Genomic DNA, 18,134 nt, shown 5'->3' with positions numbered 1-18,134 from the left:
CCCTACTTATTATTCATCTGAACTGGCCAGTCTTCAGGCTCTCGTACTGCTGTACATCCTGCCCCTGCCCACTTATCCCTCTTGTCCAACCCCAAGTCACACATCACTTACTAATACTGTAAAATTTGGTGTTACAAGTCCACCTGTGGTCATTGCTAATGACACTCCCAGAGATAACATTCTGGTAACTTTAGTTTAAATACCTTTGGCATTCTAATTTTCAAAACCTTTTTCAAAATTTCCTTTTTCAAAATTCTTGTTTAATCTTTTCCTTCCTTCTGTCCTTCTATTACAGCTTCTGAATAAAAATAAAATGAAAGTGAATCCATTCATTGCTGCTCTTTCCCAAATCCCCAATTCTCTCTAATATCCAGATACCTAACAATATCTGTTTTGAATGACCTCAGTATCCAAGCTTCCAGTTATCTGGGAGAGGGAATTCTAAAGATTCTCCACCATCTTCTTAACAAAAATTATTCTTATTTCAGTCCCCCATAGCCTACTCCTTATTTTGTAAGTGTGAACCTTGGTTGTAGACTCCTCAGCTGGAGGAAAATTGCCCTTCCAAAACCTACTCTGGAGTTCTCTAAATTTTTTCAAAATTTCACTACGGCCATCTCTCCTTGTTCCAAACTTCAGAGAATAGAGGTAGAGCCCACTCATGTAACATACCAGAGAATAGAGGTACAGCCCACTCATGTGACATACCTGGCCCCAGGAACCTATCTGGTGAACCTTGGCTGGACCCCTCTATGGTAACTGTACCTTTTTAAAATTCAGTTCCACAATACACCAGGTGTGGTTTCACCAAGCTGAATATAGTTGAACTAAGAGTTTTTAAAAAAAAACTTTTGTACCAAATTGCAATAAAGGCCAAAGAACAGCTGATCCTTCTAATTATTTGATGTACCTTGCTTGTTAGTTTTAACAAACTTAAACAGCAGCTCAAGTAGCATCTGTGGAGAGAGAAACAGTAAACAATTCACTCAAACTTTTCTTCAGTTTTGGGGAACTTATGGAATACAGGCTGGGAGTGAGGTTACTCCTGATGCGGTGTGTGCCCCTCTCAGAATGGAGGATGTGGTCACTCCCACTCTGGCTTGAATACTCAATGGATCATGGAGCCATGTCTGAGCCTGACTGTCAGCAGGACTAGGATAAGTTCCAGGAGCACATGGTGGTCAAGAATCTCTGCCATAGCTTTATTTAATGTCCCATTTAAATCAACCAGGATCCTCATACAAAGTAACAACTTCTTCCTTACCACCATCAGGTTCTTGAGCCGATCTGAACAATCCTAACACTAAGTTAGATTGTATTTCTTTTTCTCTCTCAAATAGTATTAATGCCATTATGCATATTTTGTTGTGTAAGTTATGTGTAATTTATGTTGAGTTTATGTAAATTTATTTGTCATGTTTGAATGTAGGAAACTACTTTTCATGTTGTTTATATCTGAGTATGTGTGTGTGTGTGTGTGTGCCTATGACAGTAAACTTGAACTTGAGGGGCCTTATGCTGGGCAGGTAAGAGGGAGGGTGAGCAGCCAGATGTCGTGGTCTATGTAGGGACCAATGACGTGGGAGGGAAGAGTGAGGAAGTCCTGAAAGGTGAGTTTAGGGAGTTAGGCGCAAAGTTAAAGGACAGGACCTCCAGGATAGTAATCTCAGGATTGCTACCAGTGCCACGTGCAGGCGGGTTTAGAAACAGTAAGATAGCGCAGATCAACACGTGGCTAAAGACATGGTGCAGGAGGGAGGGCTTCAGATTTATAGATAATTGGGCAGTTTTCCAGGGAAGGTGGGACCTATTCCGACGGGACGGTTTACATCTGAACTGGAGGAGGACAAATATTCTTGCAGGTAGGTTTGCTAGAGAGGCTCCAGTGGATTTAAACTAGATACAAGGGGGGAGGGGAACCAGAGTGTAGGAACAGATGTAGGGGAGAAGGAAGAAAAAGAAAATAGTAAAGTTGTTTGCACTGTTAGTGATAAGCAGAGAGTAAGAGGTGGGAAATCTCTTAAATGCATTTATTTTAATGCAAGGAGCATTATAAGAAAGGTGGATGAGCTTAGAGCATGGATTGATACCTGGAAGTATGATGTTGTAGCTATTAGTGAAACATGGTTACAGGAGGGGTGTGATTGGCAACTAAATATTCCTGGAATTCGTTGCTTCAGGTGTGATAGAATCGGAGGGACGGTGGGGGGGGGGGGGTGTTGCATCACTTGTCAGAGAAAATATAACAGCAGTGCTCTGGCAGGATAGACTACAGGACTCATCTAGGGAGGCTATTTGGGTGGAATTGAGGAATGGGAAGTGTATAGTAACACTTATAGGGATGTATTATAGACTACCTAATGAGCAAGAAGTGGAGGAGCAAACTTGTAAGGAGATAGCAGATATTTGTAGTAAGCACAAGGTTGTGATCATGGGAGATTTTAGTTTTCCACATATAGACTGGGAAGCCCATACTGTAAAAGGGCTGGATGGATCGGAGTTTGTAAAATGTGTGCAGGATAGTTTTTTTTTTTGCAGCAATACATAGAGGTACCAACGAGAGAAGGGGCAGTGTTGGATCTCCTGTGAGGGAATGAGATAGGTCAGACGACAGAGGTATGTGTTGGGGAGCACTTCAGGTCCAGTGATCACAATGCCATTAGTTTCAATATAATTATGGAGAAGGATAGGTCTGGACCCAGGGTTGAGATTTTTGATTGGAGAAAGGCTAACTTTGAGGAGATGTGAAAGGATTTAGAAGGAGTGGATTGGGGCAAGTTATTTTATGGGGAGGATGTAATGGAGAAATGGAGGTCATTTAAAGGTGAAATTTTGAGGGTACAGAATCTTTATGTTCCTGTTAGGTTGAAGGGAAAGGTTAAAAGTTTGAGGGAGCCATGGTTTTCAAGGGATATTGGAAACTTGGTTCGGAAAAAGAGAGATATCTACAATAAATATAGGCAGCATGGAGTAAATGAGGTGCATGAGGAATATAAAGAATGTAAAAAGAATCTTAAGAAAAGAAATTAGAAAAGCTAAAAGAAGATACAAGGTTGTTTTGGCAAGTAAGGCGAAAATAAATCCAAAGGGTTTCTACAGTTATATTAATAGCAAAAGGATAGTGAGGGATAAACTTGGACCCTTAGAGAACCAGAGTGGACAGCTATGTGTGGAATCAAAAGAGATGGGGGAGATTTTGAACAATTTCTTTTCTTTGGTATTCACTAAGGAGAAGGATATTGAATTGTGTAAGGTGAGGGAAACAGATAGGGAAGTTATGGAAACTATGATGATTAAAGAAGAGGAAGTACTGGCGCTTTTAAGGAATATAAAAGTGGATAAGTCTCCGGGTCCTGACAGGATATTCCCTAGGACCTTGAGGGAAGTTAGTGTAGAAATAGCAGGGGCTCTGACAGAAATATTTCAAATGTCATTAGAAACGGGCGTGGTGCCAAAGGATTGGCATACTACTCATGTTGTTCCATTGTTTAAATAGTGTTCTAAGAGTAAACCCAGCAATTATCGGCCTGTGAGTTTGATGTCAGTGGTGGGTAAATTGATGGAAAGTATTCTTAGAGATGGTATATATAATTATCTGGATAGACAGGGTCTGATTAGGAACAGTCAACATGGATTTGTGCGTGGAACATCATGTTTGACAAATTTTATTGAATTTTTTGAAGAGGTTACTGGGAAAGTTGAAGAGGGTAAAGTGGTGGATGTTGTCGACATGGACTTCAGTAAGGCCTTTGACAAGTTCCACACAGAAGGTTAGTTAAGAAGGTTCAGTCGTTAGGTATTAATATTGAAGTAGTAAAATGGATGTGTGGGCACGTGGCCAAGTGGTTAAGGCATTGGACCAACTACCTGAAGGTCGTGAGTTCGAACCCCCAGCCGAGGGAACGTGTTGTGTCCTTGAGCAAGGCACTTAACCACACATTGCTCTGTGACGACACTGGTGCCAAGCTGTATGAGTCCTAATGCCCTTCCCTTGGACAACATTGGTGTCGTGGAGAGGGGAGACTTGCAGCATGGACAACTGCTGGTCTTCCATACAACATTGCCCAGGCCTGTGCCTGAGAGAGTGAAGACTTTCCAGGCACAGATCCATGGTCTCGCAAGACTAACGGATGCCTTTATTTAGTGAAATGGATTCAGCAGCGGCTAGATGGGAGACGCCAGGGAGTAGTGGTGGATATCTGTTTATCAGATTGGAGGCCGGTGACTAGTGGTGTGCCTCAGGGATCTGTACTGGGTCCAATGTTGTTTGTCATATATATTAATGATCTGGATGATGGGGTGGTAAATTGGATTAGTAAGTCTGCAGATGATACTAAGATAGGTGCTGTTGTGGATAATGAAGTAGGTTTTCAAAGTTTGCAGAGATTTTGGCCAGTTAGAAGAGTGGGCTGAAAGATGGCAGATGGAGTTTAATGCTGATAAATGTGAGATGCTACATTTTGGTAGGACTAATCAAAATAGGACATACATGGTAAATGGTAGGGCATTGAAGAATGCAGTAGAACAGAGGGATCTAGGAATAATGGTGCATAGTTTCCTGAAGGTGGAATCTCATGTGGATAGGGTGGTGAAGAAAGCTTTTGGTATGCTGGCCTTTATAAATCGGAGTATTGAGTATAGGAGTTGGGATGTAATGTTGAAATTGTACAAGGCATTGGTAAGGCCAAATTTGGAGTATTGTGTGCAGTTCTGGTCACTGAATTATAGGAAAGATGTCAACAAAATAGAGAGAGTAGAGAGAAGATTTACTAGAACGTTATCTGGATTTCAGCACCTAAGTTACAGAGAAAGGTTGAACAAGTTGGGTCTTTATTCTTCGGAGCGTAGAAGGTTGAGGGGGGAACTTAACAGAGGTATTTAAAATTATGAAGGGGATAGACAGAGTTGATGTGGATAGGTTTTCTCCATTGAGAGTGGGGGAGATTCAAACAAGAGGACATGAGTTGAGAGTTAAAGGGCAAAATTTAGGGGTAACATGAGGGGGAACTTCTTTACTCAGAGAGTGGTAACTGTATGGGATGAGCTTCCAGCAGAAGTGGTAGAGGCAGGTTCGATATTGTCATTTAAAGTAAAATTGGTCAGCTATATGGACAGGAAAGGAATGGAGGGTTATGGGCTGAGTGCAGGTCAGTGGGACTAGGTGAGAATAAGCGTACGGCATGGACTAGAAGGGCCAAGATGGCCTGTTTCCATGCTGTAATTGTTATATGGTATTTGGTTCCCCTCCTGTACAGAGGTGAACAGAAAATGTGTCCAAAGATACCTGCCAGTAACAGCACACTGAAGAGATTCTGAGTCAAGATCCACACTCCCAGGGCACTGAGAAGTGAAAAGGTTTCTCCATGAAAGCCAAGTAACTGGAGTTCCAGGAACAGCAACTTCCACCCAGAATCCAAAATGACCTCCTGGAATTTGGAGAGGGACAGAGAAATGTAACTGTGGGGTCTAAATTTCCAATTTCAATTTCCCCCGGGATTAATAAAGTATGACTATGACTAAAGTGGTCTATCTAATACACTGAAAAAGGTTCATCAAATTGAATCCAAGGACCTTTTGGATGGTGGTGTGAAGAAAATAAATGCTTAATAGAAGGCAGGTAGCTTCCTGTATCCAAAAGCAAGTGGGTCTGATTCACAAGGGACAGTACACAGCTGCTGAGGAGGAAGATGAGAAACACTGTGACTAACAACAGAGATTAGAGGATTAACTTTATTAGAGGAAACACCAGGCTCAGTATTGTACAACCCAGGGTATTCAGAGGAAACAGAGGCCCTAAGCAGATGCAATGCCTGAGTGGCTACAGAACAGCTCCAGATTCCTCATACCCTTATGGTGAATACACCCCAGAACTTTGGAGACGGAGCTGCACATCAAACATTACAGGCCCTTCAGCCCACGAAGTTGTCCTGACCTATATAAAGCTACCCCGTGTTCCATCTAACCCCTCCCTTCTACAAAGTCCATAACCCTCCAGTTTCCTTACATCCATGTGCTTATCTAAAATAACCTTACATCTATTTGGATTCCGTAGATGCTTGCAAGACTCTTCGGTGACTCACCAAATATCCTCAAACTCCTAATTAAGTAGAGCTCCCGGTGTACCTTCTTCAGGATTGCATAAATGTGCTAGGCCCAAGATAGATTCTCTGAGATGTTGATGCCCAGGAACTTGAAGCTGTTACCCTTCATACCTCTGATCCCTTAATGAGGCCTGGTGTGTGTTTGCCCAACTTCCCCTTTCCTTGAGTCCACAATCAATTTCCTGCTCTTACTGACATTTAGTGTGAGGTTGAGGTTGTTGTTGTGACACCTCTCATTTGGCTGATCAATCTCACTCCTGCATAGCTCCTCAGCATCAGAGATTCTGCGAACAACAGTGGTGTCATCAATTAATTACATATGGTGTTTAAGCTATGTCTAGCCACACAATCATGAGCATAGAGAGAGTAGAAAAGTGGGCTAAGCATGCATCCTTGAGGTGCACCTGTCAGCAAGTCAAAGATATTATTACCGATCCACACCAACTATTGTCTCCCAATAAGTTCAGGATCCAGTTGGAGGAAGCCATAGAGACCAGGCTTTGAAGGCCAAGGCATACTCCCTGCATTATAACTGGGAGTGCGGAGGGGAGATGGTCAGTATAAAGGGGTAAGGGGTGGGGTGAAGAGACTCACAGGTGATAGATGGAAAGGGCTGATGGGAAGATGGAGTCAGGTGGAGAAGCGATAGAGAAGAACAAGTTACCTGAAATTTGACAATTCAGTGTTCACTGCGTCTGTTTGTAGACTACTCAGTCAGAATTTGAGGTTTATTCCTGTGTTGAGTCTCATCTTGGCAGTGGAAGAGGAAGAGGATGGACAGGTCGGTGTGGGAACAAGAAGCAGAATTAAAATAGCTGGCAATCAGGAACTCCAGTGTGCACTACAGCCACTGTGGGCCAGTGGTGGAGGGAGTCAACGTTGAGGGAAATGGATGGAATACCAATTAAGCAGGCTGGTGGAACTATAATATGTAGACTTTCAAAAAATATATACACACACAGGATCAGAGTGATAATTAGCCCTCAATTACTGCTGGATCCTCAAGTATTCACCATTTTCATCGATGACTTGCATCAATGGTACATGGCCTTTCCTGCAGGGCAGGATAATGGCAATTTTAATCAAGTTTCATTTAGCTTACTACATCCATCAAGTGTTCCATACATTGTTGAATGATTTTTATGTGGTCTTTGTGCTTTATATTCTGCCTAAGTAGCATACAACCCAGCCTCATGAACAATGAAGTCTCCCAATTTCTGGCAACTGCACCCTCTGTATCCCCTTTATCCCTCCTCATTAACATGGTCCCCCATCATGTCCCTTTCCCTCTGCCACCCATCTATCTGCCCATTACCCAAACACTCTGTCTGGTTCCACCCCCCAATTCCTTGTTTCCATCTTCCTTTCCTGTCAGACTCTATCTTCAACCCCTTGTCACTCCCAATTATCACCTCAGCTTGTCTCACCTTCCCCTTTTTCCCCCTTATCTGGATCTATAACCTACCAGCTTTTGCTCCACCCTTTCCCTCCTTTTAACACCAACCATCTCCCCTTTTCAGTCTAGATGATGTGTCTCAACCCAAAATGTCAACTGTCCATTTCTCCCTAGATGTTGGCTGACCCACTGATTTTTTTTCTAGGTTAAGCTTCAAGTTCTTAAGACTGAATATTACCAATATCCTCTCCTAGTCCAACCACCTAGATGCCATGCACAAGAAATCTCACCAATTACTCTGCGTCCTCAGGAGGCAAAGGAAATTTGGCACGTCCCATCAAATCTTCTCAATTTTTATCAATGCATCATAAAAAGCATCTGCTCTGGATGCTTTTGTTGGTGTAGTAACTACTCTGTCTGTGACGACCAGAAACTGCAGTGTTGTGGACACAGCTCAACATGTAATGGAAACCAGTCTCCCTTCCATGGACTGTTTACACTTCTTGCTGCCTCAGTAAAGCAGCCAAAGATCCCACTCCCTAGACATTTTTCTTCTTCCCCACCTCCCACCAAGCAGAAAATATGAAAGCCTGAAAATATCTACTATCATGCTCAAAGATAGCTTCTACCCCTTTGCTATAAGACTATTGAATTCTTCCCTAATGAAAGACTCTACTTCACAATCTACTTTGTTGTGACTTTGTCTGCCTGCACTGCATCTTCTGTGTAACTAAAACTATTCTGTCCTCTGTTATTGTTTTATCTTGTACCACCGAGATTGCACTGTATAATGAATTGATCTGTATGAACAGTATGCAAGACAAGCTTTTCATTGTACCTTGGGACAATAGTAACAAATAGGGAAGAGTTTCATCAAGCTATTTTTTGCAAAACCAACAATTGTAACTACAACTAGAAGGTGGAAATTCAAAATGCACATTTTACAATGTCTCAGAGTTGTGGTTGAGGATTAGTTTGGATGGTTGGTTTTGGATCTGTTAATCTTGGCCTTGGAAAAATACTCTCATTGTAAACTCATAATAAACACTTCTCCGAGGTCGAGCATCCCAGACATGAGACTGCAATTAAGAATATAACTCTTAAGTCAGGCTAAGTCTGATGAAAGGTCTCTGGGTTGAAATGTTAACAACTTTTCTCTCTACTGATGCTGTCTGACCTGGTGACAATTTCCGTCATTCCTATACTTACAGTTTAATCCTTTTTGAGATAACAGTGGTGTTCTGAATTCTCTGGGTACAGGCACCAGATATGGAAATAAAACAAACTACTTAGAAGCAACACACATAGAAGTTGCTGGTGAATGCAGCAGGCCAGGCAGCATCCCTAGGAAGAGGTACAGTCAACGTTTCGGGTCGAGACCCTTCGTCAGGACTAACTGAAGGAAGAGCTAGTAAGAGATTTGAAAGTGGGAGGGGGAGGGGGACATCCAAAATGATAAGAGAAGACAGGAGGGGGAGGGATGGAGCCAAGAGCTGGACAGGTGATTAGCAAAAGGGATATGAGAGGATCATGGGACAGGAGGCCCAGGGAGAAAGACAAGGGGGGGGGGAAGCCAGAGGTTGGGCAAGGGGTATAGTGAGAGGGACAGAGGGAGAAAAAGGAGAGAGAGAGAAAGAATGTGTGTATATAAATAAATAACGGATGGTGTCGAGGGGGAGGTGGGGCATTAGCGGAAGTTTGAGAAGTCGATGTTCATGCCATCAGGTTGGAGGCTACCCAGACGGAATACAAGGTGTTGTTCCTCCAACCTGAGTGTGGCTTCATCTTTACAGTAGAGGAGGCCGTGGATAGACATATCAGAATGGGAATGGGATGTGCAATAAAATGTGTGGCTCACCAGCAACTTTGATGTGTGTTGCTTGATTTTCCAGCATCTGCAGAATTCCTTGTATTTGCGGTCGTAGAAGCTACCTTTTTTTTTTTTTGCAGAAAAGATAATATTGCTGAGATAAAAGACAAATGAAGAAACACTCAGCAGGTCAGGCAACATCTGCAGAGAAACAAGGGGTGAAGTTTCCAGATCAATGACTTCCCAGCATTATCTTGGTTATTTCTGATTTACAGCACCTGCGGCCTTTTACCTTTCAACACTGGTTTTGCCAAGCTCTGCAGTTAGCATAAGTTGCTTGGATTGATTTCTAAGATGAGAAGGCTACCCACAGAGCAGAATGAGTGAGATCGATCTAAATCCATTGACAGTAGATGCGATCTCAATGTAGAATACAGAAAGAAGCAAGGAGAAAAGATAGCTGGCCAAGGAGAAATTGTTTTGCAAGGTTGTAGAATTCTCTGGCTCGGAGCTGTGGATATCCAATTGTTAGTGATTTATTCGAGGTCAAGATCAAAAGATCCACAACCAAAAATATTGTAGATGCTGGAAATCTTAAGAAAAAAACAACAAAATGTTGGAAACACAGTAAGTCAGGGGGGATCTTTGGGGAGGGAAACAGGGTCAACATTTCAGATATAGGATGCTGATATGGAATTCAGAAAATTATTGCAAACTGTAATAGGTAATAAGGACAAATCTCAGATATAAAAAGAGAAAGAAATTCAAATATGGGCTATAAGTCCAACTGAATGATTAAATTCAATGTTGAGGTCTGAATACTAATGTACTGAGTCAGAAGATGATGCGTTCTTCCTCAAGCTAACAGCACTGAAGTGTTCTGCACTGTCACAGTATGTGGATTAGACATTAAACTAAGCCCTTTTCACATTAACAGTGAGATACAATGGCATTATTTTCCCCAATGTTAATTGAGTTCAATTAACCCTATGGTTACTTGGCATTTCTAGAATTACTGTCGTCTTAGCAAAACTCTTGGGTAGATTGCCAGGAAGAACGAATTTCTTCTGCACCAGTTCTGTGAGAATCATGATAGCTGAAGAGTTCATTAAGAGATTCCTGTTTGCAAACAATAGCACTTTTTAAAGCAATGCATGGGTTATGAAGTACTCTTGGAGAACAACATGTTCTTTTATTATAATGAGGACTTTCCACAATTTGCTGACTGGAAATTAGCAGGAATTTCCCAAGAACCCAGAAGGTGACTGGATCCGTGTAACAAACTCCAGAGGAAATCTGTTCATGTGTTCAATAGTACAATGCAGATATTAGACATAGGAAGACATTCTCAAGAAGATCTAATGTTTAATTTTATTCCATTCGATCAAAAAAATTAGCACATAAGAAATTTTAAAATGTAACATAACAATGATACAAACAGAATTGTAAATCTAAAGAACAGATTCAGAAGCATGTAAATGTGAAATATGTTGATACATTTTGTTCATTTCACCAGAGCAAGAAACCACCTTGAACTCTTCTGACAAGAGAGTTACCTATGGAATTTTGTGCAAATCAATTTGGCAGTCAAAAATCAAAAATACAAAACAAATCCGATCACATTGGAGATGAGGAATAGAGAGCAAATAACATTGTCTTGTGGCTGGAGACAAGCCTCAAATTCACTGCACAAATGAAGCAATTCTACTTGGAGTTCATATTTATACATAAGCAACTCCATGCTGTCCTGCTACTACCTAGGTTTCCACTGGGATCTTCCATACACTAGAGCTCTGTAGTGAAGAGCAATCACCTGAGCTGTCACTGCAAAGTCTTGGTCTCTGTGGCTCTAACACTTCTGTTGTCTTGAGTCCACAGCCGATCTATGATTCTCCTCACCATGTAACCCTGAAAGTTCCACAGCTTTCACTCAGGAGAAGGGAGCTCTGCGCAAATCTAGTCCCATCTCTACCAGTTTTGTTTAAATTGTAATTCACCTGCACAATATCTAAAGGCAAAATGCAACTCCAAAACACAATCCTTAATGTACAAAGTGATCGTTTTCTGATTTTGGAGTGACTCAAGGCAGGTTCCAGCACCAGCACATTTATACAGAACTTCATTTGATTACAAGACATTGAGAGAAGCAAAATCCTTTCCAGCACAGGCACTGGTTAGTTTATACAGTTCAGATCGTGGCACTGGGTGTTAGTGTTATGAGGGAAGTGAATTTCCATCCATTGTCACGGAACAAAGCTAAGTTCAGGGAAACAGTTGAAAAAGCTTGAGCTTTTGTGAGAACCATCTCTACTTCCCCAGCCTACAGATAGTCAGGAAGTGAGATGAGAAAATGAAAGGTTTTCATTTCCATCCTCTATTCTCACCTGTGAAAACACATACTACTAACCTTGGATGTTTTACTTCAGTCAGTTCTGTACTGTGGCTTCAAATGTATTACTGCAAATTAGCTGAAACATTTTCAATGCATTTTCATTTTGTATATACCTTTTACATAAACCTCTTGGAGCTTGCACATTTAAAATGCTAATTATTTTCACTCCTTTCTGGCTATTGAGCAGGTAGCAACTCTTCTGAAGGGTCATATAACCAGAAAGATATTTTAAACAAATACAGGTATAGTACACCAAATCCATAATATAACCCAATCCAGTAAAGGCTGATGTGTCATACAAAATAATAAGCGTCAAAGAAACATGATTATCCCCACAGGCACTCAGAGGGCAGCAGACACAGTGCTCACAGAAACAAGCAGCAGCAAGATTACTCTGGAGACTGAAGGACTCAATTAGTGTTTTGGGGACGTCAGTAGTGAGCACTGAACTTGTTCCCCTGGGCAATGCAGAGGACACTTGTCTTAAGGAAGCCAGAGAGCCTGGAGTTAACATTAGCCCAATGAAATAGCCTGTGGATGATACAATTTTCAGGCAATTCCTGAGGTGTGGACTTTGCTCTGTTCTTTGAGCACAAAGACTACATTCTCACTTTTCCAGCAATAACCCACATAGAAAAGTGATTTTTAAGATTTCTGAAATTTTTATTAAAAAGATCTAAACACTGGATTGCAAGGACTTGCCCATTCCCTTATTTGCTGCCAGTTATTTTTTTTAAAGGAAGGGATTTGCATTGTCAACATTTTTACGTGAGGGTGAGCTAGCAGATTTTTTTAAAAATGAGCAGCACAAAATCCCAAGATACAGGATAAAATAAATTTTGCAGGCACTGAGATGGGAGCATCCTCTTGGAATGGTCTACTCCACCAATGCCAACCTCACAGTCAGTTGTCTGTCAATTTCTCTGTGGCTACACTGGCTTTAAGCAGTTCATTTGTCAAATGAATGTACACCATAAGATTCAAGTATGTTCCACGTAAACCATTAACATTAGTACCTTTTAAAAGTTAATTAAATATTAAAGCCTAGTTAACACTCAACTTCACATAGCATCCCAAGAGTAAACATTCTACACCAAGGAGTGCACAGAACTGATCGAGCAAAACGTATTTCAAAGTAACTGCGGTTGTGAGACAGTTGACAACACAACACAGGAGACAAATGATGCGGAAGACAGACCAACCTTTTCGCTCATTACTTCAATTACTCAGCAACATGATTAGTTTTTAAAAACTCCAGCTCCCATCTAACATGGAACCATTGTTGAAAGCCTGATTCTACATGAACAGGTTGGGTGCTAAGTCTGCGATAAAATGGCTCTTCCAGCTTCAAAATAATCCACTGATGTAAAGGTCCAAGTCATTCAAATACCTGAACATAATGGCACGACGACTAGGGCCCATATTCAATCAGCAGATTACCCAACCTGTTCCCTGCCCCACCCTGGCTGGCACCGTGGCCTGCAGAGCCACCCTGAAAAGGACTATTGGGCATAATACTCAAAGAAGAGTTTCAGATTACAGCTCTCTTGTTACAAGAGGAAAATCAGATAGCTGGAGCCATGGAAACAATCTTGAGTCTTCAAGATAATAATCCAGTGGAATAAGGAATCAGTTTATGATTTAGGCATTGAACAGCAGCTGAACCTTGATGTGCCATTTCTCACAGTGGTAGGGCATACAATTGTGCACAGTGTGTAACTGGTCCTGGCTCTGGGAGGTCAAGCCCCTTTGTGATTTAGGGCAAAGAGCAAAAGGCAAGGTAAAGTATACAAGATAACAACCTCAATCACCTAATATTTGTCAGGATCTCCATGTAATCTACTTTAGTATCTGAGAATGAAGAAATAATGAATATTTTAAAGGAAATAAACTGCCCTGTTAAAAATAGTTTTTTTTTGCACTGACAGTATATATGTGCAATATAACAGGATTTTTATCCCTCTATAGATCACAGTGAAAAAAACTTTCATAACCACTTTGTATTAAAAAAAAGCGGCTATGTTCGTTCTACCAAAAGAAAATCTCTCAGCTTCCCTACAACATCCACTGCATTATCTATCTAACAATAACAATTTGTAGAACTTTTAACTAAATTCATTGGGTTTCACATTATCTAGATCACAGAGATACAACTGTTATCCCAGCACAACCGCTGACCAGGGCTGGTGACTATTACCTACTTGGTGATGATCAGAGACGTCAAGGCCCTCAACATAGAAATCAAAGACTCAATAAACTATTCCTGCAGCAGTTTAAGCAATTTTGCTTTTGAAATTTTGATAGTATTTTCAAATGTAAATTATAAAGAACAGTGACAACCTTGAAAACATTTGTACATGATATTCGATTTTAATCTGCAACACTAGTTGGGAGAATTTAAACACAAATTATCCTGTTTGTGATACCCACACTGGAAATGGAACAAACTTTACTTAGATGTCTACAAATATTCTTGAAGCAATTCAGTTTTGGAGACATCAATCCCATTGTTTGGCAAATAGAATTCAATTCTTGAAGCAGGCACACAGCACCAAGGTGAGATGAGATTAATAAAGGTATCTGAATCTGCGACCAAGCCAAGGTGTTGATGGGCAAGGTAGGTGTTTCAGAAGGTGCAAACTCTACAGCATCTGAAATCCCAGATGCCTGCATCAGTCCCAGCTACCACTGCTCTGGATTTGGCCCTGTCCGATTAGCAGGACAATCAGGAGTTACAGAGTTGGGGGTTGGTGGAAAGGCACGCATTTCAAAGAACTGCAGGAAAAAATAACACTGTCACTCCAACTGAGGAAGCAGGAAGCTTGCATTGGGATAAAGACCAAAAACACCTCCTTCCTCAATGGGTGGCAGAGCCCTGAGAGCTGAACTATTCCTCTCCTGCAAAAGAGGCACAACTTCCACTGGTCTAACAATGTGTGTGGATCAAAAGTCCCTTGGTAACCCTGGTACATCTACAGGTACTGTATGGACAGGGTGGTTGTTCAGTAGCGAGTAGTTTTAGTGGGGCACAGAGTTGCTGAGAGATATTACAATACCTTTAACCCACTTTCCACTTCAGCAACCAGTTTGGGAGTTGTCAGCTTTTGAGAAAGGGCAGATCAACGACCACTCACCAACTCAAATGCTATCTGACACAACAGACGTTTACCACTTCATATGGTCAAAGAAGCAACAATTCTTCAAATTAGTTGATGAACTGGACAAAGGAAAGTAGGTACTTTGTCATGGGAGCAAGGTGAAAATGGCAACACCTTAACTTGTTGTGATCAGTCTCAAGAAAACCATGGGACTAGGGTTGAGAAAGATCTTCCCCTCAAGTATTTTCTTCCTTCCACACTTTGCTTTAGAATACATCTGCTTGTTGGAACATACGGAAATGAACACAATTGCACCACAGACATTCTCAAAGGGTATCTTTTCCAGGATTAGAAGATGTGGTAAAACTAGATGCAAGTGGATTTATTATTAGATTATACAGATGGCAGCACATGGGCTCACCCCGTCCTATCCTTCCCCTCAGATACTTGCAAAGGCAATCAGATGGCTACTTAACATGACTGAATATTGCTTGGCAAAGTGGGATGAAACATCAGGTCACAGCCAATTTTGATATACCAAAGAATTACATCTCGACATGCACAAGAACTCAGGGAAGGAACAATTACAGACACTGCACTGAGAACTTACATCATTAGTTGGATTGACAGACAAGTCTTCGATTTGGTAAAGCATTATCACAATAATAAACTAAGGAAGGCATCTCTGTATCCTTAAACCCTGTGATCTGCCATTGGTTTGAATAGTAGAAAAATAACAGATAATCCCTGGGCACCCTTACAATAGAGCACATTCCCACACTGCATCTTCCTACATGTAGAAACTATATAGTTACCTGTCTCCAAGATCTGTGCTCAAACTACAACCCACCTCCTAGAGGAAAAAAAACAAAAAAAAACAACTGTTGTGCAAATTCTTCTTTCAAGTGATGATACTTTCCAGACACTGTGATTCAGTTTCAACAAACATTAGAATCTTTGCATAATATTACAGTAACTCTCTTCCTCCAAGAAGATAGAAAAAGCGGCAAGCAGTGAGGGGAATAAAAAGAAAAGCACAACGGTATGAGGTTGCCTGCAAAATCTCGGACTGCAGCACAAGGTGGGCTTCCATCCTCCCTCCCTCCCACCTGCTCTCCCACTCCTCACTGGGTCTTTGTCATTTTCTCATCACCCTCTCACTGTCATCAGTCATCACATTAGGCGTAGAAGGGCCAGTTTCATTCAGCATGTCGTCTATGCAGTGTTGGATTTGCTCAGCTCCTGTCTGATTGCTGTGAACAAAAAGGCAAGCTTACATTAGTATCTTCACCATTTCAGTAGCAGGCCGGATTCTTTAGCACAATGTCTGGCTTTCAGCTAGTGTGCTTCCTGTGTATTTATGTAACATCCCACAAACCAACCAACTCCCGGGGCAGCAAGTCCACCAGCTGCAAGGGCACGATGTGTAGTCTGCCCTCCGGCATAGTGATGAGGCAGAACCAATCACATTCCCAGCTCCAGCAATGACTGGACAGCCACTAGTATATCAACACAAGTGTGATTACTTTATGCTTTGGGTGCTTTGCTGTTGCTTGGTGGGTGGTGAGCGCTGATGTTTTTTGTTGAAGTGTTGGAGTCTTTGGGGTTCTCATGTTTTTTTTGTCATTTATTCTTTTTGGGTTCTTTGAAAAATGGAGGCACCTCCTTCTCCCTTATTAGGTAGTGTCCTACCTTATTAGGTAGTAATGTTGTATACCGGGTGAAATGCAAAGTCTTTGGGGTAACTGCAAGTCTGTGTCTTTGCTGTTGCTCTGCTCACGATTGACTGCTCAGCGGCAGGTGCTGTTGCTTTTTTTTTTGCCTGTGGGGGGTGGGGGAGATTGTTGCTTGCTGCCGCTTACACGCAGGAGGGAGGGAAGCAAGCTTGGGGGGCCTTTGGGGTTCTAACAGTTAACTGTCGTTCATTCTTTGGGGTACTCCTCTGTTTTCGTGGATGTTTGTGAAGAAAAAGCAATTCAGGATGTATATTGCATACATTAAATTGGACCTTTGAACCTTTTCTGTTCTTTGTGGATGTCTGCAAAGACAAGTATTTCAGGTTGTATACTGATTGAACCAGTCCTCAATGGAGCTGGTGTGGGGGAAGGGTTCCATTAGGTTCCCTCATAGAACTGCTGGGACAGGTTGCACCTAGAAAAGCACCAATATCCTCACAGAGGGGTTTATTCATTCTTCTCAGGAGGATTTAAGTTAAGGTGGCAGGGAACAGGAACCAGGGATCAGTGAGAGGAAGGATCCTGGGGAAGGTAAAAGTTAGATGAAGTAAGCCTGAAAGAAATGGCAGGCAAAGCAAGGTTAATGAGCATGGTGGGGCTCAAGAGTTGAAATGCATTTACTTCAATGCAAAGAGTATAACAGCAAGGCAAGTGTGCTTAGGGCCTGGATTAATACATGGAACTACAATGTGGTGGCCATCACAGAGACCGTGAGAGAAAGGCAGAACTGGCAGCTCAGCAATTCAGGATTTGATATTTCAAAAGGATGTAAAGGAGCTAGGGGAGTTGAATTACTGATTAGCGAGAATATCAGTGCCACTTAGAGGACATCTTGGAGGGTTCATCCAGTGAGGTAATATGGGTAGAACTCAGACATGAGGAATGTCGTCCTGACCACAGTTGGCACATTTGTAATAGGTGGGTTTTGTTCAATGCTCCAGTTCCTTTACACATACCAAGGGCATTAGTAGGTTAATTGGTCACAGTAACTTGCCCCTTGTGTAGATCAATGGTGAAATCTGAGAAGGAGTTGATAGAAAACATGGAAAATTAAAAGTGGGATTAACGCAAGAAAATGGATGGCTGATGATCAGTACAGACTCAACTGGCCAATTTTTGTGCTGTACTGTATCCGTGACAAGGAATGCCAGGATTTGACTCAAAACAAAAATTCAGTAAATGCTGAAAATCTGAAATAAAAATAGTGACTTGAAGTCAAGTTTATTGTTATTTAACTATATACATGTATATAACATATATAACCATATAATGTATATTGAAATGAGACGTTTCTTCGAACCAGGGTGTAAGGCACAGTAGTACACATAACACACAATAACTTATGAAGGTTTGGATAAAATCTAAAGATAAGTAACAAACTAAAGAGCATTAATTTTAAATATTGGAAGGCACGGAACGGATTAACCAGCCACTCTTCGAATATGATGCAGCCGGGAGTTCAGAAGACTAATGGCCCAGAGGAAAAAACTGTTTCCCCTCCCAAACATTCTTGTTTTTATGCATCGTAATCTCCCGCCCAATGGCAGAAAGTCAAAGAGCGTGCTGGATGGATGGGTGGGATGGTTAATAATACTAGGGGC

The 18,134-nt window shown here is 41.5% G+C and overlaps 1 protein-coding gene across 4 annotated transcripts in view; it reads right to left on the bottom strand.

Moving 5' to 3' along the window:
- Positions 1-10,646: 10,646 nt before the first annotated feature.
- The window catches only part of enah (ENAH actin regulator), a 301,284-nt gene continuing 293,796 nt past the window's right edge, over positions 10,647-18,134 (bottom strand). For 3 of the 4 annotated variants that reach the window (XM_072250356.1, XM_072250357.1, XM_072250358.1), the window contains one exon: positions 10,647-16,050. In XM_072250356.1, the coding sequence (XP_072106457.1) occupies positions 16,013-16,050 (38 nt within the window). In that variant the 3' untranslated portion in view covers positions 10,647-16,012. The remainder of the gene's footprint in view (positions 16,051-18,134) is intronic. The other variant, XM_072250359.1, reaches the window with a different exon arrangement.

Source organism: Mobula birostris, unplaced genomic scaffold (genome assembly GCF_030028105.1).
Source record: "Mobula birostris isolate sMobBir1 unplaced genomic scaffold, sMobBir1.hap1 scaffold_287, whole genome shotgun sequence".
NCBI lineage: Eukaryota > Metazoa > Chordata > Chondrichthyes > Myliobatiformes > Myliobatidae > Mobula > Mobula birostris.
The sequence above is the reverse complement of the archived record's forward strand: the minus strand, read 5'-3'. Positions and strand labels throughout refer to the sequence as shown.